The sequence below is a fragment of the Myxine glutinosa genome, chromosome 1 (assembly GCF_964187855.1).
Source record: "Myxine glutinosa chromosome 1, kmMyxGlut1.1, whole genome shotgun sequence".
NCBI classification, from domain to species: domain Eukaryota; kingdom Metazoa; phylum Chordata; class Myxini; order Myxiniformes; family Myxinidae; genus Myxine; species Myxine glutinosa.
The window spans coordinates 107,524,329-107,550,925 of record NC_136261.1 but is presented as its reverse complement, the minus strand read 5'-3'; the positions used below and the strand labels follow the sequence as shown (position 1 = coordinate 107,550,925).

Here is a 26,597-nt window from a genome sequence, read left to right as displayed (position 1 = left end):
TGTCTTTCCCTCGTGGTCCCCCTGTGCTGCCTTTGTCTTTCCCTCGTGGTCCCCCTGTGCTGTCTTTGTCTTTCCCTCGTGGTCCCCCTGTGCTGTCTTTGTCTTTCCCTCATGGTCCCCCTGTGCTGTCTTTGTCTTTCCCTCGTGGTCCCCCTGTGCTGCCTTTGTCTTTCCCTCGTGGTCCCCCTGTGCTGCCTTTGTCTTTCCCTCGTGGTCCCCCTGTGCTGTCTTTGTCTTTCCCTTGTGGTCCCCCTGTGCTGTCTTTGTCTTTCCCTCGTGGTCCCCCTGTACTGTCTTTGTCTTTCCCTCGTGGTCCCCCTGTGCTGCCTTTGTCTTTCCCTCGTGGTCCCCCTGTGCTGTCTTTGTCTTTCCCTCGTGGTCCCCCTGTGCTGTCTTTGTCTTTCCCTCATGGTCCCCCTGTACTGTCTTTGTCTTTCCCTCGTGGTCCCCCTGTGCTGCCTTTGTCTTTCCCTCGTGGTCCCCCTGTGCTGTCTTTGTCTTTCCCTCATGGTCCCCCTGTGCTGTCTTTGTCTTTCCCTCGTGGTCCCCCTGTGCTGCCTTTGTCTTTCCCTCGTGGTCCCCCTGTGCTGCCTTTGTCTTTCCCTCGTGGTCCCCCTGTGCTGTCTTTGTCTTTCCCTCGTGGTCCCCCTGTGCTGTCTTTGTCTTTCCCTCGTGGTCCCCCTGTGCTGCCTTTGTCTTTCCCTCGTGGTCCCCCTGTGCTGTCTTTGTCTTTCCCTCGTGGTCCCCCTGTGCTGCCTTTGTCTTTCCCTCGTGGTCCCCCTGTGCTGCCTTTGTCTTTCCCTCGTGGTCCCCCTGTGCTGTCTTTGTCTTTCCCTCGTGGTCCCCCTGTGCTGTCTTTGTCTTTCCCTCGTGGTCCCCTTGTGCTGCCTTTGTCTTTCCCTCGTGGTCCCCCTGTGCTATCTTTGTCTTTCCCTCGTGGTCCCCCTGTGCTGCCTTTGTCTTTCCCTCGTGGTCCCCCTGTGCTGTCTTTGTCTTTCCCTCGTGGTCCCCCTGTGCTGTCTTTGTCTTTCCCTCGTGGTCCCCCTATGCTGTCTTTCCCTCGTGGTCCCCCTGTGCTGTCTTTCCCTTGCGGTTGTCAGCTCTTTCACGAGCCTCGATTCAGTATAGGGGAAAAAAAAACAAAAAAAAAAAAAACCTTGTGTAACAAGTATCATGTGCACAGTGTGCAGTGAATCAATGTGTGGATTAATTTTTTCACACTTTCTTTGAAATATTGAATACCATACTATGTATTTGTACCATCAGTATATTGTCAGTATATTGTGTCTAAATAATGTGCAACAGTATCTAGATGAAGAAAGTCATTATTGAGAAGATGGCACGGTCATTGAAGAGGAGATCACCATACCTCAAAGAATGAAATTCCATTTAATCAAATTATGTGCGATTTTCACATCATGCCTTTTAGAAATCCTCGCCTTATTAGTCCCCTACCGGTGTACACCGGAGGGACTATAGGTTTGCACGCCGTCCTTGCACGTCAGTCCTTCCACGTCAGTCCTTGCACGTCCTTCCGTCAGTCCGTCAGTCCGTCAGTCCGTCAGTCCGTCAGTCCGTCAGTCCGTCACGCAAAGAAAAGTTTTCCGGACTTTTTGTCTAAACTCTTAATGCTATGATTTCAAACTTGGCACATGGTTTCCTCATGATAAGTTACAGGTCAAGTTCGAACTTCACGACGTTTCGATCATTTTTGACAAAGTTATGGCACTTTGAACTTTGGGAATTCTGATAATTCTGATGATCCTTAACTCATTGCCATTTTAAGTTTTAATTTCCTTTAAAAATGATTTTCTCTGCAATAATAGGACCGATTGAGATAAAATTTTCACAGTAGGGGGGACTCGGTATGTAGAATATTTTAATGGTAATTATGACGTCACAGGTCACGTGGTTCGGCCGCCATATTGTTTTTCGTGAAAACACGAAAACCCCTTTTTCTCTGCAACGGCTGAACAGATCGAGGCCAAACTTTGCAGGCAGAATCGCATACCCATGACAAACAAAAAGGGCAGCGAACATGACGTCATGCATCACATGGTTTCAGAGTTATGACGTTTTTAAGCATGAACCCTTTAAAACCGAGCCCCTCCCTCATTTTTGATCCAATCGAGGGGAAACTTCACAGATCTGTTCAGCATGTCAGTCTACTAAAATGTCCTTTTGGAATTTGCGATAGGGCACGTGGTTTGGCAGATATCGTTATTTAAACGAAAATATTTTTTTAAAATGGATATCTCTTGTTTATTCTAGAGTTCTCCTCAAGCCGCATCGCGTGCCCTCAGCCTCGTCTCGTGAACGTCAACAGCGCGACACAGCGCGCGCTTTCGGGAGGGGCGGAGCCAAGCTGAACAACATATATATACACATCGATCATTGATCGTGAACCGGAAAATATAATAAATTACTGATATTTAGCGACTCGAAAGGTTCTTTATCAACAACTTATTTTCTCGTGCTTCTGCTGACCTGTCTGCAAGGTGTATAAATCAAAGTCCCGAGTGCAAATCACAGGTGAGCCCGTCCTGAGGTAATTAGCGATTGGGAACGATTCAGAACCTGTGGGTAAATAACCCTTGGTAATTTCCCCAACAGTTTTCCGGACGACAGACTGCCGGTAGGGGACATGTATTGCAGCGCAATACTCAGAATGCTTGTTAAATTTAATCTTTTTGATTGCACCTCGTTCTTTATTATGTTACTGTGTACATTTGTTTGTGAGATATGACAAAACGTGGTGGATGAGTCGGTTAGACGACAAGAACAGGCTGATTAAATTTTGGTTCAGGTCCGGATGCAGATCCGGCATATCAGTGGAATACAAAATGTAAACTGGTCAGCTTGGGGGAGGTATGAGCTCTACAGAGTGCCATTATAGTTGTTGTTGTTGTTGTTGTTGTTGTTGTTGTTGATGTTGTTGTTTTCATGACTTCCTCTAGCTACTGTCAGGCCCTATCTCTCACCTTTACAATTTTAACCTATTTTCTGCAGACTGAGTTGATACTTCAGCTTGACTGCAGAAATATTTTCATTCATTAAAAGTAGCTGAATATAATTTTGAAGACTGTTGCTTTCTGAAGTCACCCATTACCATTTATCACATGATTGCTAAAAAAAACTTTATTTGTAGGCACAGGGTCGATATGCGGCGTTTAGACGGGAAGCGACGAGGTCGGAGTAATAAGGCAAAGCTGGATATCCAACCATGGCTTCTGCGGCATGAACACCAAGGGGGCTTTCAATAGTTCATGCTGACAATTGGAGGTGGAAAACAGACATACCATCTTTTTCACTTTCCTTATTTTTCGAAATACGATGAGAATAGCATTTTGACGTAAAATCGTACAAAGCAGGTTTTTTCTGCCACAGCTGAGTCAGCTAATCTTCGCGTTCTTCAGTCCAGAGCATCTTCGTTTTGGTTTGGGAAAAAGTGTGAAGCAGTGTTTCTCGCTCTGATTGGCAAAGCGGGAGCACATTCATCCATCGTGAAGGTGTCCACATCAATGGACAAATACCAACTACGACCAAGCAAGATTGAAAGTCTGACAGGCCCAACGTGCCGTGATTTTACAGAACCAGCCGTCCACACCAACCAATTTTCTATTGCAGGACCATCCAGTTGCAACGTGTTGGAGGAAATCGGTTGGTGGGACCCAGTTCTTACTTTTATCTTTTAAAATGCTATTTTACTCACTTTGCAACCAGCATTGCGTTTTTTAAAAATGGAAATATTTCCATTGCGGTTAGGTTGAGCAAAGTAAGATTTGTGTAAGGGTTAGCATTCAGGTTATGGCAGTAAAATATCACTAATTAATGCTTGCAGGTATCAGTAATGATGTCATTTGGCAACAACAAAGGAATTCGATTTATCGGTAAAATTGCAAGGTGAACACCAGTCCTGGCTAAAATTTCACTGTCATCTATCTATAATTCCAGTAATCTCTGTCTGTCTGTCTGTACGTTTGTCTGTGACCGCTGTTTCTCGACAACCACGGGTCCGATATACTTTTAACTTGCCAGGTATATTGCTGGGGACCCGAGGATGTGCCTTTTCAAGGTTTCATATTAATCGGACAATTACTTACCGAGCTATGTCCAAAAAACGATTCAAACAATCAGAGAGCAGCGAACGATCGCGTGTGCCGAACGTGGCGGGCACACTCTGCCTCGGATGGCACATTTGAGAGCGTATTCATTTATTTCACGTTTGCAAACTATGTTGGCGTTAAACTATGTTTTACAACTAATAAAAACGAATTTGCGATTCATTCGCTTTCCTGCGCGTTTGTGCACGCGATGGCGATTTCTTTACCAAACTCCGGAAGCCGTTCGCTTTGGACCAAACCATTGCATGTAAATAGAGGGGGGGGATTGTCACCACTCGCAAGCCGTTCGCTTTGGACCAAACCATTTCATGTAAATAGAGGGGGGGGGATATAATTTTAGATATAGATATAGTACGGGCATGCCCTAGTATATTTAATTGTGATAAGTTTTCAGGAGCAAAATGAAAATGTTGATTAAGAGGATGACAGGTGAAGAGTTAGGTTTGCCACAGGTAGAAATGAAAAACTCAAATTAGTTGAAAACAGAGTGAACAAACATGGAATGTCAAAAACGGTGGCAATGGCCTTAAAGATTAGAGCAGGGATACTTGTCTTCTATATATATAAAAGAAAGTTTTTGTTTGTTTGTTTGTTTGTTTGTCTGCACGCGCTAATCTCCTGCAACGGTGAAAGATAAGAAGAAACCTCTGAAACAAAAAATGTCGGGATGGGCCCCGGGAAGGTTATAGGCTAGGTGGCAAGACCGGTCGAGGCCGCCTCGACGGGGCTGGGCCCATTTCGCAATTAAAAGCTGAGCTGAATTAAAGTAGTCAATCTTCTACCAGCACGAGTAAAAGCTGAATTATAGTAGTAAATTCACTCAAAAAGAACTAAAAATGTCGGGACGGGCCCGGGAAGGTTATAGGCTAGGTGGCGAAGCCGGTCGAGGCCGCATCGGCCGGGCTGGCCCAATTTCGCAATTAAAAGCCGAGCTGAATTATAGTAGTCAATCTTCTACCAGCACGAGTAAAAGCTGAATTATAGTAGTAAATTCATTCAAAAAGAACCCGGGCAATGCCGGGTGCTTTCGGCTAGTTTACTTATATAATAATTACACTGTACTAGCAGAAGTACCCGGCATTGCCGGGCGGGGGAGGGGAGGGGGAGGGGGAAGGGGAGGGGAAGGGGGAAGGGGAGGGGAGGGGAACGGGGGGGAGGGGAGAAGAGGGGGGAGGGGAGAAGAGGGGGGGAGGGGAGAGAGGGGGGAGGGGAAGGGGGAGGGGAGAGGAGGGGGAGGGGGAGGAGAGGGGGAGGTGGGGAAAGGGGGAGGGGAGGGAGAGGGGGGAGGGGGGGAGTGGGAGGGGGAGGGGGGAGGGGGGGAGGTGGGAGGGGGAGGGGGAAGGGGGCAGGGGGAGGGGGAGGGGAGGGGGAGAGAGGGAGGGGGCAGGGGGAGGAGGGAGGGGAATGGGGGAGGGGGAGGGGGATGGGAGGGGGAGGGAAGGGGGGAAGGGGTAGGGGGGAGGGGGAGGGGGAAAAGGGAGGGGGAGGGGGAAAAGGGACGGGGAGGGGGAAAGGGAGGGGGAGGGGGAAAGGGAGGGGAGAAGGGGAAGGGGTAGGGTGGAGGGGGAAGGGAGGGGTAGGGGAGGGGGGAGGGGGAAGGGGGAGGGAAGGGGAGGGCCAGTCAACAATGACGTTGCAGTTCTCATGGTCGGAGAGCAGCACAACAATCGCGACATCATCCTGCATCTTCGCAACAGCACGAAGCGGTTTTGGAGACTCACCGATCCTGTGACGCCCTCCAGTACCGGCGTTGCCGGGTGGGGGAAGGGAGACCCGTACATTACACACATTACAACATTACACACACACAAACTGTGTTTTATGTTCAATGGTCTGGCGGCGGGCATGGAACATCACGTGATCGCTCTGAGCGAATCAGCGCGCTGCTCTGCCACCACCTCAGATTCCGTGTATAATATTTCTCGCTGAAAAAAAATCTACGTGAAACATGCTACTATCTATGCTAAATCATGCTAAATCATGCTAAATGCTAATCATGCTAAAATCTATGCGACTTGCTGTGAGTTTATGGCGGCAAGGAACATCACGTGATCGCGTCACGAACATCATTCATGATCACATCATCACGTGATCGTGATCGTCATCAAGGAGCTCGAATGAGCAAATCAGCGCGCTGCTCTGCCACTGGTTCAGATTCCGTGTATAATATTCCTCGCTGAAAAAAAATCTATGTGAAACATGCTACTATCTATGCTAAATCATGCTAAATCATGCTAAATGCTAATCATGCTAAAATCTATGCTACTTGCTGTGAGTTTATGGCGGCAAGGAACATCACGTGATCGCTCTGAGCGAATCAGCGCACTGCTCTGCCACCGATTCAGATTCCATGTATAATATTCCTCGCTGAAAAAAAATATGGATCTAAAGATGAAAGGAAAAAAAACCTATGTGGTGTGAATGGCAATGTTCCTCGCTGAAATGTGAAAAAACGCAATCACCTTTCGCTCAGAATTACGTGCGAACGCGTAACTGTGAGTTTATGACGGCAAGGAACATCACGTGATTGCTCTGAGCGAATCAGCGCGCTGCTCTGCCACCGGTCAGATTCCGTGTATGATATTCCTCGCTGAAATGCGCTGAGGTAAAAATATGGTAAAAAAATATTGTGAAATATTTTTTTTTAGGTCTGCCATGTTCTTCCCAGGCTCAATGGCCATGTCTATGCCAAATATCAAGCACGTGAGCCTCTCCGTTTAGGAGTCTATCGGTAACATTACACACACACAAACTGTGTTTTATATATATAGATGGTCTGGCGGCGGGGATGGAACATCACGTGATCGCTCTGAGCGAATCAGCGCGCTGTTCTGCCACCGGCTCAGATTCCGTGTAAAATATTCCTCGCTGAAAAAAAATCTATGTGAAACATGCTACTATCTATGCTAAATCATGCTAAATCATGCTAAATGCTAATCATGCTAAAATCTATGCTACTTGCTGTGAGTTTATGGCGGCAAGGAACATCACGTGATCGCTCTGAGCGAATCAGCGCGCTTGCCACGGGCTCAGATTCAGTGTATAATATTCCTCACTGAAAAAAAATATGGATCTAAAGATGAAAGAAATAAAAACCTATGTGGTGTGAATGGCAATGTTCCTCGCTGAAATGTGAAAAAACGCATTCGCTTTTCGCTCTGAATTACGTGCGAACGCGTAACTGTGAGTTTATGGCGGCAAGGAACATCACGTGATCGCTCTGAGCGAATCAGCGCGCTGCTCTGCCACTGGCTCAGATTCCGTGTATAATATTCCTCGCTGAAATGCGCTGAGGTAAAAAATATGGTAAAAAAATATTATGAAATAATTTTTTTTAGGTCGGCCATGTTCTTCCCAGGCTCAATGGCCATGTCTATGCCAAATATCAAGCACGTGAGCCTCTCCGTTTAGGAGTCTATCGGTAACATTACACACACACACACAAACACACACACAAACTGTGTTTTATATATATAGATTGTTTTATTTATAATTTAACAATGTTTCTTGCTTTTTATGGTTATTGGAAAATATACTTACCGAATGGTCGATTCCTTTTCTTTGCAACACAACTCAAGTCGCAGCACCTTTTGTTGGAGGGAGGTCACAGTCTGCAGGCAAAATGTTATGCCGTTTTAGCATATTCACCAGATAAAACAACAAATATAATTTATCTTATCCTATCTCTGAGAATATATATAAATTAAAAAATAATTGTCAACGATCTACACAAAATACCCAGAATGACAAAGTGAAAACATGTTTTTAGAAATTTTTCCAAATTTATTGAGAATAAAATAAAGAAATGTCTAATTTACATAATTATTTAACCCTCTGAGTTAGTACTTCGTCGAAGTGCCTTTGACAGTGATTACAGCTTCAAGTCTTCTTGGGTATGTCTGTATTAACTTTGAACATTTGGATTTGGGGAGTTTCTCCCATTTTTCCTTGCACATTTGCTCAAGATCTGTCAAGTTGTATGGGGAGCGTCGGTGAACAGCAATGTTCAAGTCTTCCCACTGTTACGGATTCGTCACTTCCGTTGTGGTTTTCATCCACTGTAAACATTTTTGATTCCATGTACTATTATTGTTTTCAAAAGGTTTATTGTGTATGAACTGTTTTCAAAAGGTGAAAAAGTTAGTGTTAAAAGAAACCGGAAACCGGATCGGGAACCGGACGACGACGAAGAAGAGGAAGAGAAAAAACAAGGCGGAGCGAGTGGAGTCGGACAAGAAGCATAGTTGCTTTGCGGTCTGGAGCGAACATTGGCGAGCAAGAGTCACGAGTGAACTTTGGGTTTCCCAGGAAAGGGATTCCTGCGACAGAGTTATCGCTGTGACAGATTCACCTGCGTGTCAGGTTTTTGCGATTCAGAGGAGAATCCTCATTGTGCCGTTACGTCTCGAGTACGGGCCATCAGCCATTTTGACTCGCGCGCTTTGTGCGTCGAGCAAGGTTTCTTTGCTTCGCTTCAGCCGTTCTCACTGCATTCAGACGTTTATCTGGTGTGTGTGGGTGCAACGTGGATTTTGAAGGTAAATCTGAGGTTCGCCGACTGTGAGCCGTGAAACGTCCATACCCGAGGGTGTGATTTCCCAGTCGCCTGGAGGGCGCCTTTGGATTTCCCAGTTGCCTTGAGGGCGCCTTGGTGCAGTTTTGGCCGTGTGGCTGTGACCGTCATCCGAACGTGATTCTGGTCTCGATTAGACATCGTTCTGACGATCGCTGGAGCGGATCGACTTTGGCTTGAAGCCGGGATCGACTTCGGCTTGAAACCGGAATCAACTTTGGTTTGAAGCAGGGAAAGAGACATTAGGAATGTTCTTGGTTCACTCACTTGGAGCACAGTGAGTTATATGTTACGAAACTGATGGTACCATCATAGGATATACAGACTTGGCATTTAATAATAATAATAATAATAATGCATTTATTTTATATAGCGCTTTTCAGGAAGCCCAAAGATGCTTTGACAGAGTGCAAAACATAATGCATAGCAAAACATAAAAACAATTGCAAAAAAAGAAGAATCAATAGGGAAATATTCAAAGCACAAAGGATGGAGAAGGAGAGGAGATAGTCAGGGGTTAGATGCTGTGGGTTAAATGTTGAATGCAGTGTTGAACAGGTGGGTCTTGAGTGATGTTTTGAATGTGGTGAGTGAGGAGGAGTCTCTGATGGTGCCAAGTGAGGCAAGTGAGGCATTAATCCAAGAGAGGGCAGTGCCGGTAATGTTAAAGGTGGTTTCAAGTCGGGTGAGGAGGATGGTGTGATCGATGGTGTCAAAGGCGGCGCTGAGGTCGAGGAGGATGAGAATGTTGAGGTTGCCAGCGTCAGAGGAGAGGAGAAGGTCGTTGGTGATTTTGAGGAGAGCAGTTTCAGTACTGTGGTTGGAGCGGAATCCGGATTGGAATGTTTCATACAGGTTATTGGCAGAGAGGTGATGTTTGAGTTGAGTGGCTACAGCGCGTTCCAAAACCTTTGACAGAAAGGGTAGGTTGGAGATGGGTCTGAAGTTATTTAGGGTGTCAGGGTTTAGTCCAGGTTTTTTCAGAATGGGGGTAACAGCAGCAATTTTGAGGGATGGTGGGACGATGCCTGTAGACAGGGAGGAGTTTATTGTTGCAATGATAAGTGGAGAGAGAGCAGGAAGGGAGGCCTTGACAAAGCTGGAGGGGATGGGGTCAAGAGTGCAGGTGGCAGTTTTTATTCCGATGAGGAGTTCAGAGAGGTCAGTAGGGGAGACTGGGGAGAATTGAGACAGGGAATGGAATAATATTATAATAATATGGAATATTTTTTTTGTGGGGGTGAACTTACTTTTTAAGATGTCTTAGAACCAAAAGTTCATTGGAATTATGTTGAAATTATTCTAGATTTTGTTAATGTGACCTTTAAAAGAAACAAAAACCACATTTGACATTTCGAAACAAACAAATTGATCCTTGAAAGTGATGTAAACTGATATCGAACTCAATTCATGGACAGTACTGTGTTAAACTTCTGAACGTTTTCCAGAAGTATCTCTTTATTTTGCACATTAAACAAATTTTTTTTTAACAAAAACAAAAGTTAAACTAGGGCGTGCCCGTACTATATATATATCTAAAATTATATCCCCCCCCTCTATTTACATTAAATGGTTTGGTCCATACGGGTTTGGTCCCGTACATGCGTGCAAAAAAACATGCGTGCAAACAACAACAACAAAAAAAAACTTTGAAACCACGTGGCAGTAACGACCACAGAACCCCCCCCTCTATTTACATGAAATGGTTTGGTCCATTGGCAACTTTGAAACCACGTGGCAGTAACGACCACAGAACCCCCCCCCCCCCCCCTCTATTTACATGAAATGGTTTGGTCCATTCGCAAAGCCAAAGCGAACGGCTTGCGAGTACGGTGACCATACCTTGGGAACCACTTGTCCGATTAATTTCAAACCTTGAAAAGGCACATCCTCGGGTCCCCAGCAATATATCTGGCAAGTTTCAATTAGATTGGATCCGTGGTTGTCGAGAAACAGCGGTCGCAGACAAACACACACACACACACACACACACACACAGACACACACACATACACACAGAGATTACTGGAATTATAGATAGATTACGACTGGGATTATGGACAGTAAAATTACAGTTCAGTACTTCGTGTAACCTCCACGAGCATTCAGGAGAGCACGTACACGTTGAGGCATGCTGTTGACGAGATTTGCCACGGTTTGGACAGGAATCGCTTGCCACGCAGTGACAATAGCCTGCTGCAATTCACGCACAGAGGTCGGCTGCTGGTCCAAGTTGTCGATTTGATGCGTTAATTCTGCCCACAAGTTCTCTATCGGGTTCATATCCGGGGACATGGCAGGCCACTCCATATGCTCTACACCACGGTCAGCAAGAAAGTGTTGGATCATGCGAGCATGATGAGGCCGTGCATGGTCATCTTGGAAGACAAAGTTTCCTCGAAAGGCTGCACGAGCAAATGGAAGCAATGTTTCTTCCAGAATGGCCCTGTACTTGAACTGGTTCAGGTTTCCATTCAGAACAACCAAGTCAGTTTTGCTCCCCTGCATGAAAAGCAGCCCAAACGGTCACCCCACCACCTCCAGCTTGGACTCTCGGCACTGTACAATCTTTGTTGTAGGCTTCATGCTCTTGTCTGCGCACTCGGACGCGGCCATCTTGACGATAGACCAGAAATCTAGACTCGTCACTGAAGATCACGTGATTCCAGTGTCCTGGCTGCCATTGATGGTGCTCTCTGGCCCACTGCAATCGGCGCTGGCAGTGTTGTCTGGTCAGGCGTGGCTTTTTCAGGGGACGCCTGGCACGATAGCCTGCTTGAACCAGTCGTTGGTTGACGAGCCTTCTGAATACAGGCACATTTGTCAGTTGCTGCCACTCAGCCCTAAGCCGATTAGCTGACTTGGTACGGCCATTGCGGACTAACTGGTGCAGCTGGCGATCATCCCACCTTGTGGTTCTGCGGGGACGTCCTGGCCTCGGTATTGGAGTAGGGACAGCCCTCTGAGCATTTCGTTTCAGGATCTTTGACACCTGACCTTGAATGATGCCATACTGCCGAACAATAGCACGCTCTTGCATGTCGTCATTTCGTAAAGCCACCACTCCATGACAAACAGCATTGTCGAGTTGACGGACCATCTCCAGAGGAAGCGTCAATAACTTTTGGAGACGTGCAGCAGTTGTTTTCCACTAATACAGAACGCAACAACCCTTGTATACCCGACTGTGAAGCCAATCGTCAAATGCACCTGTCCGTACATTTTGCCACGCCACCTGTGATATAATCCTGTTGTTGACTTCTTGCTGCGACAGACAATCAGTGACATGGTTCTTTTAACAAATAAATCACCAAAGTGTAAAAGAAACTCACCAGATTGATATACTGAGTTAAGAAAGTAAACCCAAGTCAAGAAAAAAAAAAATCCATATTACAGACTTGGCATTTAATATGGAATATTTTTTTTTCTTGACTTGGATTTACTTTCTTAACTCAGTATATCAATCTGGTGAGTTTCTTTTACACTTTGGTGATTTATTTGTTGAAAGAACCATGTCACTGATTGTCTGTCGCAGCAAGAAGTCAACAACAGGATTATATCACAGGTGGCGTGGCAAAATGTACGGACAGGTGCATTTGATGATTGGCTTCACATTCGGGTATACAAGGGTTGTTGCGTTCTGTATTAGTGGAAAACAACTGCTGCACGTCTCCAAAAGTTATTGCCGCTTCCTCTGGAGATGGTCCGTCAACTCGACAATGCTGTTTGTCATGGAGTGGTGGCTTTACGAAATTACGGCATGAAACAGCATGCTATTGCTCGGCAGTATGGCATCACTCAAGGTCAGGTGTCAAAGATCCTGAAACGAAATGCTCAGAGGGGTGTCCCTACTCCAATACCGAGGCCAGGACGTCCCCGCAGAACCACAAGGAGGGATGATCGCCAGCTGCACCGGTTAGTCCGCAATGGCTGTACCAAGTCAGCTAATCGGCTTAGGACTGAGTGGCAGCAACTGACAAATGTGCCTGTATCCAGAAGGCTAGTCAACCAACGACTGGTTCAAGCAGGCTATCGTGCCAGGCGTCCCCTCAGAAAGCCACGCCTGACCAGACAACACCGCCAGCGCCGATTGCAGTGGGCCAGAGAGCACCGTCAATGGCAGCCAGGACACTGGAATTACGTGATCTTCAGTGACGAGTCTAGATTTCTGGTCTATCTTCAAGATGGCCGCGTCCGAGTGTGCAGACAAGTGCATGAAGCCTACAACAAAGATTGTATAGTGCCATGAGTCCAAGCTGGAGGTGGTGGGGTGACCGTTTGGGCTGCTTTTAATGCAGGGGGCAAAACTGTGCTGGTTGATCTGAATGGAAACCTGAACCAGTTCAAGTACAGGGCCATTCTGGAAGAAACATTGCTTCCATTTGCTCGTGCAGTCTTTCGAGGAAACTTTGTCTTCCAAGATGACAATGCACGGCCTCATCGTGCTCGCATGATCCAACACTTTCTTGCTGACCATGGTGTAGAGCATATGGAGTGGCCTGCCATGTCCCCGGATGTGAATCCGATAGAGAACTTGTGGGCAGAATTAACGCGTCAAATCGACAACTTGGACCAGCAGCCGACCTCTGTGCGTGAATTGCAGCAGGCTATTGTCACTGCATGGCAAGCGATTCCTGTCCAAACCTTGGCAAATCTCGTGAACAGCATGCCTCAACGTGTACGTGCTCTCCTGAATGCCCGTGGGGGTTACACGAAGTACTGAACTGTAATTTTACTGTCCGTAATCCCAGTCGTAATTTAACTTTTGTTTTTGTTAAAAAAATTTTTGCCTAATGTGCAAAATAAAGAGATACTTCTGGAAAACGTACAGAAGTTTAACACAGTACTGTCCATGAATTGAGTTCGATATCAATTTACATCACTTTCAAGGATAAATTTATTTGTTTTGAAATGTCAAATGTGGTTTTTGTTTCTTTTAAAGGTCACATTAACAAAATCTAGAATAATTTCAACATAATTCCAATGAACTTTTGGTTCTAAGACATCTTGAAAAGTAAGTTCACCCCCACAAAAAAAATATTCCATATTAAATGCCAAGTCTGTAAATGCCAAGTCTGTATATTGATTCTACTTTTGATTACTATTATTGTTGTACTGTTATTCTTGTGTAATCTTAATACAATATTTGTTTGTTGGTAACAATTGGTGTGGCTTCACCAGTGATGTTTGACATACAGAATAACACATTTTTCTGCCGTGACTCCTCTCGGGGCTAGGAGCTACACTGTGACCAGGGGGTTGGGGAGGAGCAAGTAACAGAAATTGGGGGCTCGTCCAAAATTGGCCCAAATTGAAATTGGGGGCTCGTCTTTGCTGACAAAAATCTCGTCCGGTATCGAATTCCCTAACATTCCCAAAATTCCCAAATTTGGAATTTTTCTAACATTCCCAAATTTTCAAACAAAATTTGAAAATTTTTGTTGGAAGGTTAACAGATGCTAACTAATAGTTACCATGGTGTTTGACGCAGAAAAGTTTGCGGCGTCCCCTAATGAGGCACAGTTCCAAGCGTTAAAAAGATCGGAACTCTTGATATTGGCCAAACATTTTAACTTGGAGGTCCGAGCTCATATGAAGAAAGCAGAGATGCAGACATTGGTGGTAGAATCTCTGGTGGGACAAGGAACATGGACAGAGGTAGCTTTGGATTGGTTACCCGAGGAAAAAGAAAATGGTGGAGCTCCGGAAAATGGAGATGCAACTGCAGAGCCAGGAAAGGTTAAAAGAGTTGGAATGGAAAGCCGAGGAGAGAAGAGCAGAGTAAAGGAGAGCTGAAAGAGAACTCGAGGAAAGAAGAGTAGAACAGGAACGATAACTCGAGGAGAGAAGAACAGAGGAAAGGAGAACTGAAAAGGAACTCGAAGAAAGAAGAGCAGCGGAAAGTGCAGAGGAAAGGAGAGCCGAAAGGGAGTTAAAGGAACATGACATGGAGTATCAGAAGGAACTTAAACTCAAGGAGCTAGAATTCATGGGAGAACAGAGAGAAGTAGTATCCATGCCGGCTAATTCGACAACTGGTCAGAACACTTGGGATGTTGGTAGGCATGTGAGGCTCGTTCCACCCTTCAATGAAAAAGAGGTAGCCAAGTTTTTTTTACACTTTGAGAAAGTGGCTCAAATGCTAAAATGGCCTGTGGGGTCCTGGACTATGTTAGTGCAAAGTGTTTTGGTGGGTAAAGCTCAAGATATCTATTCGGCTTTACCGATTGACCAATGTGCAGATTATGAGATAGTGAAGAAAACCATTCTCAAAGCCTATGAATTGGTCCCTGAAGCTTACCGGCAAAAATTCAGGAATGCCAGGAAGAGGGAGAGTGAGACCCATGTGGAGTTTGCCAGAATGAAGGAAACCATGTTTGATCGGTGGTGTGATTCGAAGGGGATTGGGAAAGACTTCAAACTGTTGCGACAATTGATCTTGGTGGAGGAATCCAAACAGTGTGTCCACGTGGACATTAAAGTACATCTGGATGAAAAGAAAGTACCAGAGTTGTATGAGGCAGGAACCGTAGCAGATGACTATGCCTTGACACACAGGATGTGGTTCCACAAACCTAACTTCCCGCCTAGAGTTAGCCAGGGGAGTTATGGTAAATCAGGTTCGGAGAACAAATATTCGTGGAGGCGGCCGAGAGATGACTATGAGGACAAATCTGATACCGCGACTTTTAGGGATCAGAAGACTACAGTTCCAAGACAGACTTATCTTCCGGGGGGCCCGAGGCAGACCACGAGTTTTTCCTCCGGGCCTACTTGCGCTTTTTGCAAGAACCTGGGCACTTGATGTCCCAATGTTATGCCCTGAAAAGGAAAAATCAGGAGCGGAGTCAGACTAGTACAACTCCGAATGCATTGGCCAATGCGAGAAATCGTCCTTGGAGGACAATGCCTTGTGAAGGTTCCCATGCCAAAGTTACGGCATCACAGAACGACCTTGTTCAAGAGGGTTACAAACCTTTTATTTCAGAGGGGTTTGTGTCACTGGATGGAGACTTGACTAACCAGAGACCTGTTAGGGTATTGAGGGACACAGGAGCACATCAATCTTTGATGCTTGAAGGCATTTTGCCATTCTCAGAGGGGTTGGTGGCTATGCTAAAGCTCCACTTCATGTCATCCTTTTTTTTTTTTTTTTTTTTTTTTTTCTATACTGTATCGAGGCTCGTGAAAGAGCTAACATTTACTTCGCAAACAAATCAACCAGACAAACAAAATATATAAAAAGAGGGAGCAGTAAACAAGATGGGGAGCGAAGGGGAAGCACACAAACACAACATTTGAGAGCAGGGAGATGTGTGGAAGGGAGAGGGCTTGGGGGGAGGAGGCGTGGGAAGGGGGGGGGGGGAGGGAAAAGTATAAAACACAAGGACACCAAGGACTTCCAGGACAGAAGTTGGTATTTCAAAAAAGTGGAATTGGGGTGAAATTAGCGGAGGTAGAAAAGATCAAGGTTTTGGATGGGGGAAGATAAGAGATGGTGGTGAACAGCTGTTTTAAAGACCTGGAGGGTGGAGTGGGATTGAAAAGAGTGAGGGAGTTTGTTCCAGAGGCGGGAGAAAAGAGGAATGAAGGAGTGAAGGTGAGCAGAGAGTCTTGATTTTGGCAGTTTGACCATAAGAGGGTTGCAGGCAGATCTTGTGCGACCTGTAGGAATATTTGCGGGACAGAGCCCAGAGAGTGCTGGGCCAGAGAGGAGTCGGTAGAAGACGGAAAGACCACCAACCTGCCTGCGGTGAGTGAGTGAGAGGCCCTTGGAGTTAGCTTCATCGCGGGAGATTCCAATGATTCTGAATGCTTTGGTTTCAACAGTGTGAAGACGAGCTAGGTGTGAGGCAGGAGCACCAGCCCAGAGGGGAGAGCAGTATTCCATTGAGCTGCGGATGAAAGCCTTGTATGTGGTGAGGAGCTCAGGTGTGCCAAGGAAGGACTTCGCACGACGGAGGATGCCCAGTCGGCGACTGGCTTTGGAGGCCAGATTTGAAATGTGGTTTTCCCAGGAAAGATCATGGCAGATAGTGAGACCCAAAAGCTTGAGTGGCAGAACTTCTTGGAGAGGATTATTCAGAAAGTGGATGGGAGGGTTGTCCAGTCGGTCTTTTCGGAGAGACATCGTAAGAGTGTGAGATTTGTCAGGATTGAAGGACATGTTCCACTTGTTTGCCCAGTCTGTGATTTTGTCCAGGTCTGCAGAGAGTGAGGAGGCTGCAGACTGCCGATCTGAGGGATGAAGAATGGAGCGACGGAGAGTAGAGTCGTCAGCAAAGAGATACAGAGGATTTTCAAGAGAGTCAGAGAGATCATTGATGAAGACCAGAAAAATCACAGGGCCCAGAACACTGCCTTGTGGAACTCCAGCCTGAACAGGAAGAGGAGATGAGAGCAACCCATTCAGGGCCACACGTTGACTACGACTAGAGAGGAAGTCCGCCAGCCATGCGTGGAGATTTCCATGGATACCAAAAGAGGAGAGTTTGGTGAGCAGAGCGGGGTGCCAGACCGTATCGAAGGCACGTGATATGTCAAGGGAGACTGCTCTAATTTCCTGTTTGGCATTGAGGACCTCCATCCATTGTTGAGAAAGCAGAAGCAGCATGTCCAGAGTAGAGTGTCCAGGTCTGAAACCAAATTGATGATCAGAGATCAAGCCATTGGAGAAGAGGAAAGATTTCATATCTGAAGCAATGATGGATTCCATGACTTTGATGATAATTGGGAGAAGGCTGATTGGTCTGTAGTTGCTGGGATCTGTTTTTACACCTTTTTTGTGCAAAGCGGTGATGTTGGCAGATTTCCAAGCAGATGGAAGATGACCTTGAGCAAAAGAGAGGGTGAAGAGAACAGAGAGAGGGAGTGAAAGAGCGGAAGAACAGGATTTTAGGACCCGTCGGCTGATGCCGTCAGGTCCAGTTGCAGAATCCGAGTCGAGGGTTGACAGAAACTTTTCCACCTTGTCAGGAGGAAAGGACACAGAGTCCAGGAGCAGCTGGGTACGACTGGGTACGGTGGGTACAGAGAGGGATGGGTTTGGGACACAAGATTTAGAGGCAAACACAGAGTTGAGGCATTCAGCTTTTTCACGTGCGGAGTCAGCCGTGTGGCCATTTGAGGTGAGGGAGGGGATGGAGGGGGAACAAACACCAGAAACAGATTTGACCAGACGCCACCAGGATTTGGAAGAGGGAGACAGATAAGAGAGTTCGGTCCTGAGAATGGAGAGATATTGTTTCCTGGCTCTCCTGAGGGTGGACACACACTTGTTTCGGGCTTTGTGAAAGGAAATGAGATTTCCTTCCGTTGGGTTTGCTTTCCAGGAGACGAAAGCAAGTTTTTTCTGGGCAATAGCCTCACCACAAGATTCCGTGTACCATGGATGGGAGGAAGGGTATGACAACTGAAGCCGAGATGGGATAAATCTGTGCATGAGAGAGAGCAGTTTGCTTTGGAAGAATTCCCAGGAAGAATTTATGTCAGAGGCAGTAGAGATGGGAGACCAGTCCAGATGATTGATGGCTGCTTGAAGACCGTGCCAGTTGGCCTGAGTGAAATGCCAGACTCGTCGACGCTGAGGAGGCTCTCTGAGAATGGTCAGAGAGATGTCCACTTTAACAAGCACATGATCAGAAGAGCCGATTGGAGCAGAAGAAGAGCAGCAGACATTTTCAGGGAAGTTAGTCATAACCAAGTCTAGAAGAGAAGATGCTCCGTTGACTGAAATCCGGGTCGGGAAATTGACAGATTGTGTCAGTCCCAGTGAGTCACAGAAGTCCTTTGCTGAAGAGCCATGGCTGGTGAGAGAGGTACCCACACCCAGCCAACTGGCATGGTGACAGTTGAAATCACCACATATGAGGAAGAGAGAGTTGGGATGGGTAGATAGAAGGTGGTCCATATTCTCAGACAGCGAGATGTAGATGGAGTCATCACTGTTTGGTGGACGGTACAACACACATATGAACAAAAGGTGGGAGCGAAGGGGAAGCCGTAGCCAAAGGTATTCCTGGGGGTGGGGTGGAGAGAGGGCAGTGCAGGGCGAGTGAGGAAGAGAGTTTTTTTATAAAGATAGCAACCCCACCTCCAGGACGAGGCTCAGGTCTATCATACCGGAGGAGGGAGTAACCTGGGAGAGATACCAAGGAATCAGAGACATCATGAAGGAGGAAAGTTTCTGTTAAGCAGATCATGTCTGGTTTGTCGGAAGCAACCTGTATGGAGAGATCAGACAAGTTTGAGCAAAGGCCCCGGATGTTTGAGGTCCATACTGTTAAGGAAGAGGAAGGGGGAGCATCGGATACAGAACAGGGGGGGGGGGGGAGCGGTAGGGTAAGGGTAAGATGTAGGGTAAGATGTGGAAGAGGAGGAAGAGGTAGGGAGAGCTGTTGAAGGTGTGTCGTAGATTACAGAATAGCTTGGAGAAAGGGAAGAATGGGGCAGACAAAAGGTTTGATGGTGATTGGGAGAGGCGCAGTGAGGTGTTATTTGATGAGGGGGAAGAGCGAGGCAGAAGGTTGAGGGAGATGAAGGTGAAAGTTGGAAGGGGGAAGAAGCGGGGAGGACGCTTTGAGGAGGAGGGGTGAGAGGGGAGTCTAGGAGGGGAGGAGCGAGGGAGTCTCGGAGGGGAGGGGTGTGGGGGGAGATTTGAAAGGAATGGGTGATTGGGAAGATTTGGAGGGGAGGGGCAAGGGGGAAGATTTGAAAGAGATGGGTGATGGGGATGATTTGGAGGGGAGGGGCAAGGGGGTAGATTTAGAGGGGAGGGGTGATGGGAAATGGGATTTTGGGGTGATGGGATTTTGAAAAATGTACGATTAATGGGAAACGAACATTTATTGCAAAATGAGTTTCTTGAGACATTCGAGTAAAAAATACGTTTGAGGACGCTGGAGGGAGGATGGAGTGCTGGAGAGTTTAGGGAATGAATGAAAGATGCACTATAAGAGATGGAATATTCTTTTTGGAATGAATAGATTTGGTGAGCAAGTCGAAAGCATCCTTTTATAGAAGAAGAAGAAAAAGGTGTTATAGAATATGACCGAATACAGGTCTTCAGGGGTCAGATGAGACATTTTTTTAACAACGTGCTCACGTGATCACAAACAACGTGGTCGAAGAACGAACGAACAAATAAGAACGAATAAACGAATAAGAATAGAAGGAAATGTTTTATGTTTTTTTTTGTTTTTTTGAGATTTTAAAACAAGGAAGTATGTATGGGATGAAAAGACCGTGAAAAACAGAGACCGGAAAGTAATTGCAGCGCGATCGGAGAACCGCTGAGACAAAAAACAAAGCCTCAAGCCAAGGTCGGACACGGTAGCCTAGGCCTCAGATTTAGGCCTCATTAGGCCTGAACACTTAGGCCTCAGAATACGCGATAAGAAATACTGACGATTCTGTACACAGGTATGAAAAACCAACGCCAAGAATATTATTAAAGACACCCCAATAGGTACATACACCGAGAGAAAGATACAGTATCGACCAAAACACAATTGTGAAAAGTTACTTAACTTCGAAAGCGAGCACGCATGGCACAGCTTTGAAGAGACAAGACCTCCAATCTTGCGCCTCCATTTAGACCTCCATTTAGAGTCTGATTTGGTGTCAGGACCGGTCACCGTAGGTTTACAAGCCACTCTTCCTGAAGAGGGAATATCTTTTATCGGGAATGATTTGGCCGGTGGTCAAGTTTCTGGTAACCCGATGTTTGTTGAAAAGCCTAGTATGGAAAATAACACTGCACAGTTAGAGCAGGAGCTTTCGGATATCTTTCCGTCCTTTGCCGTGACTCGTGCTATGGGTAGCAAGCGCTCTGAAGAGAAGAAGAAGGTACTGACGTCACGCTTTGCACAGGCACGTCTTGTCAAGTACCGTGAAAGTAAGTATCAGCGCAAACGAGTCATGAATGGAGGCAATGTTGGCAAGCTCTTTGTTGGTGGACTGAACTTTGACACAAGTGAAGATGTTCTGGACTCTATCTTTGGCAAATATGGACCACTCTTGGAAGTGCTGCTGATAAAAGACAGGGAGACGCAAAAGTCGAGAGGGTTTGGCTTTGTCACGTTTGAAAACACAAAGGACGCCAAAGATGCAGAAAAGGATTTGAATGGCAAGGATTTGGATGGTCAGACCATAACAGTGGAGAAGGCAGGCCATGGGCGTCAAGGGGGCTACAGAGGAGGAAAACGTGGAGGTAGTTTCAGGGGTGGCTATGGCTCCCGGGGTGGGAGTAGTAGTTTTGGTGGCGGCTGCAGTCGTGATTACTACGGAGGCTCCCAGCAGCAGTAGCGCAGTTTTGGCAACTCTCGACGGGATGACTATTACGGTGGTAGCCGAGATGGGGACCGCTACTCACGTGACTACAGCACCCGACTCTACAACTGTGATTATGATTTTTATGATCAAGAGAAGAGTTGGAAGCACTGAGTGCTCAGGAGCAGCCGAGCCAAGATTCCTACACGGACAACCCTGTGAACTCCACGTTCCTAAATGCGTCCATGTAGTGAATACTTCCAGGCCTCACCACCCAACCACCATGAAATCTGGCTCTCAGCTCAGCCTCCTTCAAAAGGTGCTATAGATTTGCTTTGCTTTGGATTACTGATCACAACCCCTTAACCTTCAATCAAAAAATGAAAAATAAAAACCAGAGGTTGATGAGATGGAGTTTGGCTTTGCAGGACTTCAACTTGGAAATTGAGCATGTAAAGGGCAGGGACAATGTCGTTGCTGATGCTTTGTCCAAAGTGAACTAGCTTTGGAAATTTCTGTAGGTTGTTTGGAAGTTTTGTTGCTTTATTTTGGGAAATATTAATTATCGTTGCTCACGGGAATTGATGATTTGGGTGTGAGTTTTACTTTTGTTTTTTAAAAGAGTTTTTGCCTGCAAAGAAAGTTTTCACTATGTTCAAACTTTCTTTCTTGAGGGGGGGAAGTGTTACGGATTCGTCACTTCCGTTGTTGTGGTTTTCATCCACTGTAAACATTTTTGAATCCATGTACTATTATTGTTTTCAAAAGGTTTATTGTGTATGAACTGTTTTCAAAAGGTGAAAAAGTTAGTGTTAAAAGAAACCGGAAACCGGATCGGGAACCGGACGACGACGAAGAAGAGGAAGAGAAAAAAGAAGGCGGAGTGAGTGGAGTCGGACAAGAAGCATAGTTGCTTTGCGGTCTGGAGCGAACATTGGCGAGCAAGAGTCACGAGTGAACTTTGGGTTTCCCAGGAAAGGGATTCCTGCGACAGAGTTGTTATCGCTGTGACAGATTCACCTGCGTGTCAGGTTTTGCGATTGATTCTGAAGAGAATCCTCATCATGCCGTTACGTCTCGAGTATGGGCCATCGGCCATTTTGACTCGCGCGCTTTGTGCATCGAGCAAGGTTTCTTTGCTTCGCTTCAGCCGTTCTCACCGCATTCAGACGTTTATCTGGTGTGTGTGGGTGCAACGCGGATTTTGAAGGTAAATCTGAGGTTCGCTGACTGTGAGCCGTGAAACGTCCATACCCGAGGGTGTGATTTCCCAGTCGCCTGGAGGGCACCTTTGGATTTCCCAGTCGCCTTGAGGGCGCCTTGGTGCAGCTTTGGCCGTGTGGCTGTGACCGTCATCCGAACGGGATTCTGGTCTCGATTAGACATCGTTCTGATGATCGCTGGAGCGGATCGACTTTGGCTTGAAGCCGAGATCGACTTCGGCTTGAAACCGGAATCAACTTTGGTTTGAAGCAGGGAAAGAGACATTGGGAATGTTCTTGGTTCACTCACTTGGAGTACAGTGAGTTATATGTTATGAAACTGATGGTACCATCATAGTATATATATTGATTGTACTTTTGATTGCTATTATTGTTGTACTGTTATTCTTGTGTGATCTTAATACAATATTTGTTTTGTTGGTAACAATTGGTGTGGCTTCACCATTGGTCTTTGACATACAGAATAACACATTTTTCTGCCGTGACTCCTCTCGGGGCTCGGAGGTACACCGTGACCAGGGGTTTGGGGAGGAGCATGTAACACCACAGATTATCAATGGGATTCAGGTCTGGGCTTTGGCTGGTTCACTCAAGGACTTTCACATTCTTGTTCTGAAGCCATTCCAGTGATGCTTTGGCTGTATGCTTGGGGTCATTGTCCTATTGGAACGTAAATCTTCACCGCAGTCGAAGGTCTTTTGCACTCTGAAGCAGGTTATCCTCCAGGTTTGGATCAAGGATTTGCCAGTTTTTGGCTCCAATCATTGTTTCCTCTATCCTTAAAAGTGTCCCAGTCTCTGCTGCTGAAAGGCATTCCCATAGCATGATGCTGCCACCACCATGCCTCAGGTTGGGAATGGGGATAGATGGGTGATATGCTGTACTCAGTTTACACCAGATGTAGCACTTTGTATTCAGGCCAATGTGTTCAATTTTCATCTCATCAGACCACATAATATTTTGCCTCATGCTCTCCGAGTCTTTCACATGCCTTTTTGCAAACTCCAGGCATGTAGTCATGTGCCTTTTTCTCAGGAGTGGCTTCTGTCTGGTCACTCTCCCATAAAGCCTGGACTTGTGAAGTGCTGCAGAGGCTGTTGTCCTTTGGCAGGTTCTCCCATCTCAACCAACTAACTCTTTAGTTCCATCAGAGTAGCCATTGGGTTCTTGGTCACCTCCCTGACCAAGATCCTTCTTGGCTGTTTGCTCAGTTTGGTCAGATGGCCAACTCAAGGAAGAGTCTGAGTCGTTCCATATTCTTCATATTTCCTAATGACAGAGCTCACTGTGCTCTTGGGAACTTTCAACACTAGAAATTGTTTTATTCCCTTCCCCAGATTCTATCTCGGATTCTATCTCGGATCCTCATCACAATTCTATCACGGAGTTCTACGGACAGTTCCTTGGACTTCATGGTGGAGTTTCACCTCTGTCATGCGCTGTCAACTGTGGGACCTTATATAGAAAGGTGTGTTTCTTTCTAAATCATGTCCAATCAATTGAATTGGCCAGAAGTGGACTCCAATCCAGTTGTAGAGACATCTCAAGGATGATCAAAATACATTTCAAGGATGATCAAAGTTAATTGGATGCACCCGAGCTCAATTTGGAGGGTCATAGCAAAATGGTTGAATACCGATTTACTCAAGACATTTAAACTTTTCATTTTTAATTATTTTGTAAAACTTTCTAAAACACAAAACTCCACTTTGACATTATGGGGCAACAGAAACATATTATGTGTAGATCAGTGACAAAAATCAACAAAATGTGAAAAAGGTCAAGGGGTATGAATACTCTCTGAAGGCACTCTATATGCTGTACGGCCCATGTACTTTGGTGTTTCCATTGTTTTGTGCACTATTTGCGCCGCCTTCATCACGCATCATTTTGTTAATGTCATGGAATAAAAAAAATTTTTTTTACAAGTTAATGCATGAATATACTTTCACCAATTCACTCACTGCTCGCTTTTCTCCATTGGTGATTTTCAATCCCTGTGTGACTTCTAAGCCCTGAAAAACAAAAACACAAACAATTAATTATTGAATTAACAGGCAGAAAATGACTAGAAACAAATGAAAGAATGACAGAAAATCACCAAACATTTATATACTTTGTGAAAGCACGATAAAAAAAAAATAGAGGACCAATGGTCCTCACCTGACTGGTTGCCAAAAGGTGGAGTGATGGATGGATCTGGATCCAAAATAAATACTTAGAAACATATTTTAGGTCTCATAATTTACAGAGTGAAAAACTGAACTAAAAATTATACTCACATCTTTGTGTTCAGAATTTGGATTTAAAACCTTCCATGTGTATCTCTCTTTTATTTCTCTTTCCTCTCATTTATTCAGAAATCTCCAATTAAATATGATAAAGTCCGAAAAGTTAATGGCCCCTTGTTCCCAGCATTATGGGGTGTGAAGCATCTCTGGTGACCTGCCAGGGGGGTGTTGGGGAGAGGGGGGTGTTGGGGAGAGGGGGGTGTTGGGGCAGAAGTAGTAACGGTCCCTCCTAAAACCCTTGCCTTTTGAATCAGTGACTTTTTCAATTAATTTCACCAACATTTGTGATCTTTCTTGAAATCTCTCCTCTGTGAACATCATCTAGCAAGTTACTCTCCTAATGTCTTGCTTCTCTCAGAGAACCAATTGTCACATGATGTTCTCGTTAATGCCTTTGACATTTCGAACTCCAACCTTCACTCACGATTCCACTTCAAAGGAGGAGTTTGTGTTTATTCCAACATCAACACACCTGTTGTACGCCTAGTGCACCTTGAATCTCCAAACTTTTATGTCATCTGGCTTAAGATTTGCCTCCCGACCATCACTATTTTTCTCTGTTTCACTTACTGCTCTCCCAACTCTAAAAAAATTGACAGCTTTCTTTGACTATCTTGATTCCTGCCATGACATCCTCACACCTTCAGGCAGAATTCCTCTATTTAGGAGACCTCAATGTACACCACAGGGAGTGGTTGAAATCATCCCACACGGATGTTGGGGGAGTTGAAGCTCTTACATTTTCCATTCTCAATGATTTGGAACAAATTATCACCCACCCTACCCATATTCCAGATCGTCATGACCACTCGTCCAATACTTTGCATTTGTTCTTTACCTCTAATCCGCTGTGTTACAACTACACAATCTCACCTCCAATTGGTTCTTCTGACCACAATCTTGTGAACATCACTTTACTTACCACCACTCCTTCTGCGACTGCTCCGACTGAACGGCAGTATTGGCATTTCAATAGCGCTGACTGGACTGGTTTACAAAACTTTTTTCTGATTTTTCCCTGGAAGGACTACTGCCTCTCCTCGGGTGATGCTTCTATATTTGCTGACCGTATACCTGATGTTATTGTTGCAGGAATGGAGGCTTACATCCCATTCTCTTTCAAGTCTATCTCTCCTACCAATTTTTGGTTCAATAATTCCTGCTCTGTGGCCATTCATGCAAGGGATGCGGTACATGAGACAAGGAAAACTCTTCTTCCTCCGATTCACATTAAGCTTTCAAATCTACCAGAAATCATTGCAAACATGTTATTCGTGAGGAGAAACATTCCTTTATCTAAAAGAAATGCGACAACCTCTCATCTTCTTCCAATATCTTTCTGGTCCTTAGCTGAAAGTATCTCCAACAACTTCTGTTGCGCTACCTTTTATTCGCTGTTCTGTTCCGATGATACCATCGCTGTCTCTCCAACTGATAAAGCAACTCTTTTTGGTTCTCTTTTCTCCTCTAATTCCACACTGGAAGCCTCAAACATTCCATCTCCCTCTGATGCACCCCTTACCAATCCCGTGTCCCTCCCTATAATCTATTTTCATGTAGTCAAAATAGTACTCCTCTCTCTGGACCTTAGCTGGATGCAAGGCATACGGAGAAGATGGCATTCCTCCTCGTGTCTTGAAGGAGTGCGCTTCAGAACTTGTACCCGTGCTTGCTCGTTTGTTTCGTTTTTGTTTAAAAACCCAAACTTTTCCTCTTTCCTGGAAACATGCCTCAGTACAGCCTATTTTAAAGAAGGGTGATCATTCAAACCCTTCCAACTACCCTCCTATTGCTCCGACTTCTACTATTTCCAAAGTCTTTGAATGTTTTCTCAATAACCATTTCCTCAAGCATCTTCAATCTCACAGTCTTCAATCTGACCATCAATATGGCTTTTGCAAGACAAGATCTACCGGTGATATCCTTTCTTATATTACGAATGACTGGGCCTCTTCTCTGAGATAATTTGGGGAATCCTTTTTTGTAGGCCTTGATATCCCAAAAGCCTTTGACAGAGTTTGGCATCGGGGTCTGATATCCAAGCTTCCCTCTTTCGGCTTTCCTCCTTCACTCTGCTCTCTCATATCGAGCTTTCTCTTCGACCGCTCTGCCTCCA

The 26,597-nt window shown here is 45.6% G+C and overlaps 1 protein-coding gene across 2 annotated transcripts in view; it reads right to left on the bottom strand.

The window, feature by feature from the left end:
* The window catches only part of LOC137419213 (IQ domain-containing protein E-like), a 199,514-nt gene that overhangs the window by 121,303 nt on the left and 51,614 nt on the right, over positions 1-26,597 (bottom strand). For both annotated transcript variants that reach the window (XM_078775825.1, XM_068105362.2), the window contains 2 exons: positions 24,155-24,205; positions 7,665-7,735 (listed from right to left, as the gene is read on the bottom strand). In XM_078775825.1, the coding sequence (XP_078631951.1) occupies positions 7,665-7,735; positions 24,155-24,205 (122 nt within the window). The remainder of the gene's footprint in view (positions 1-7,664; positions 7,736-24,154; positions 24,206-26,597) is intronic.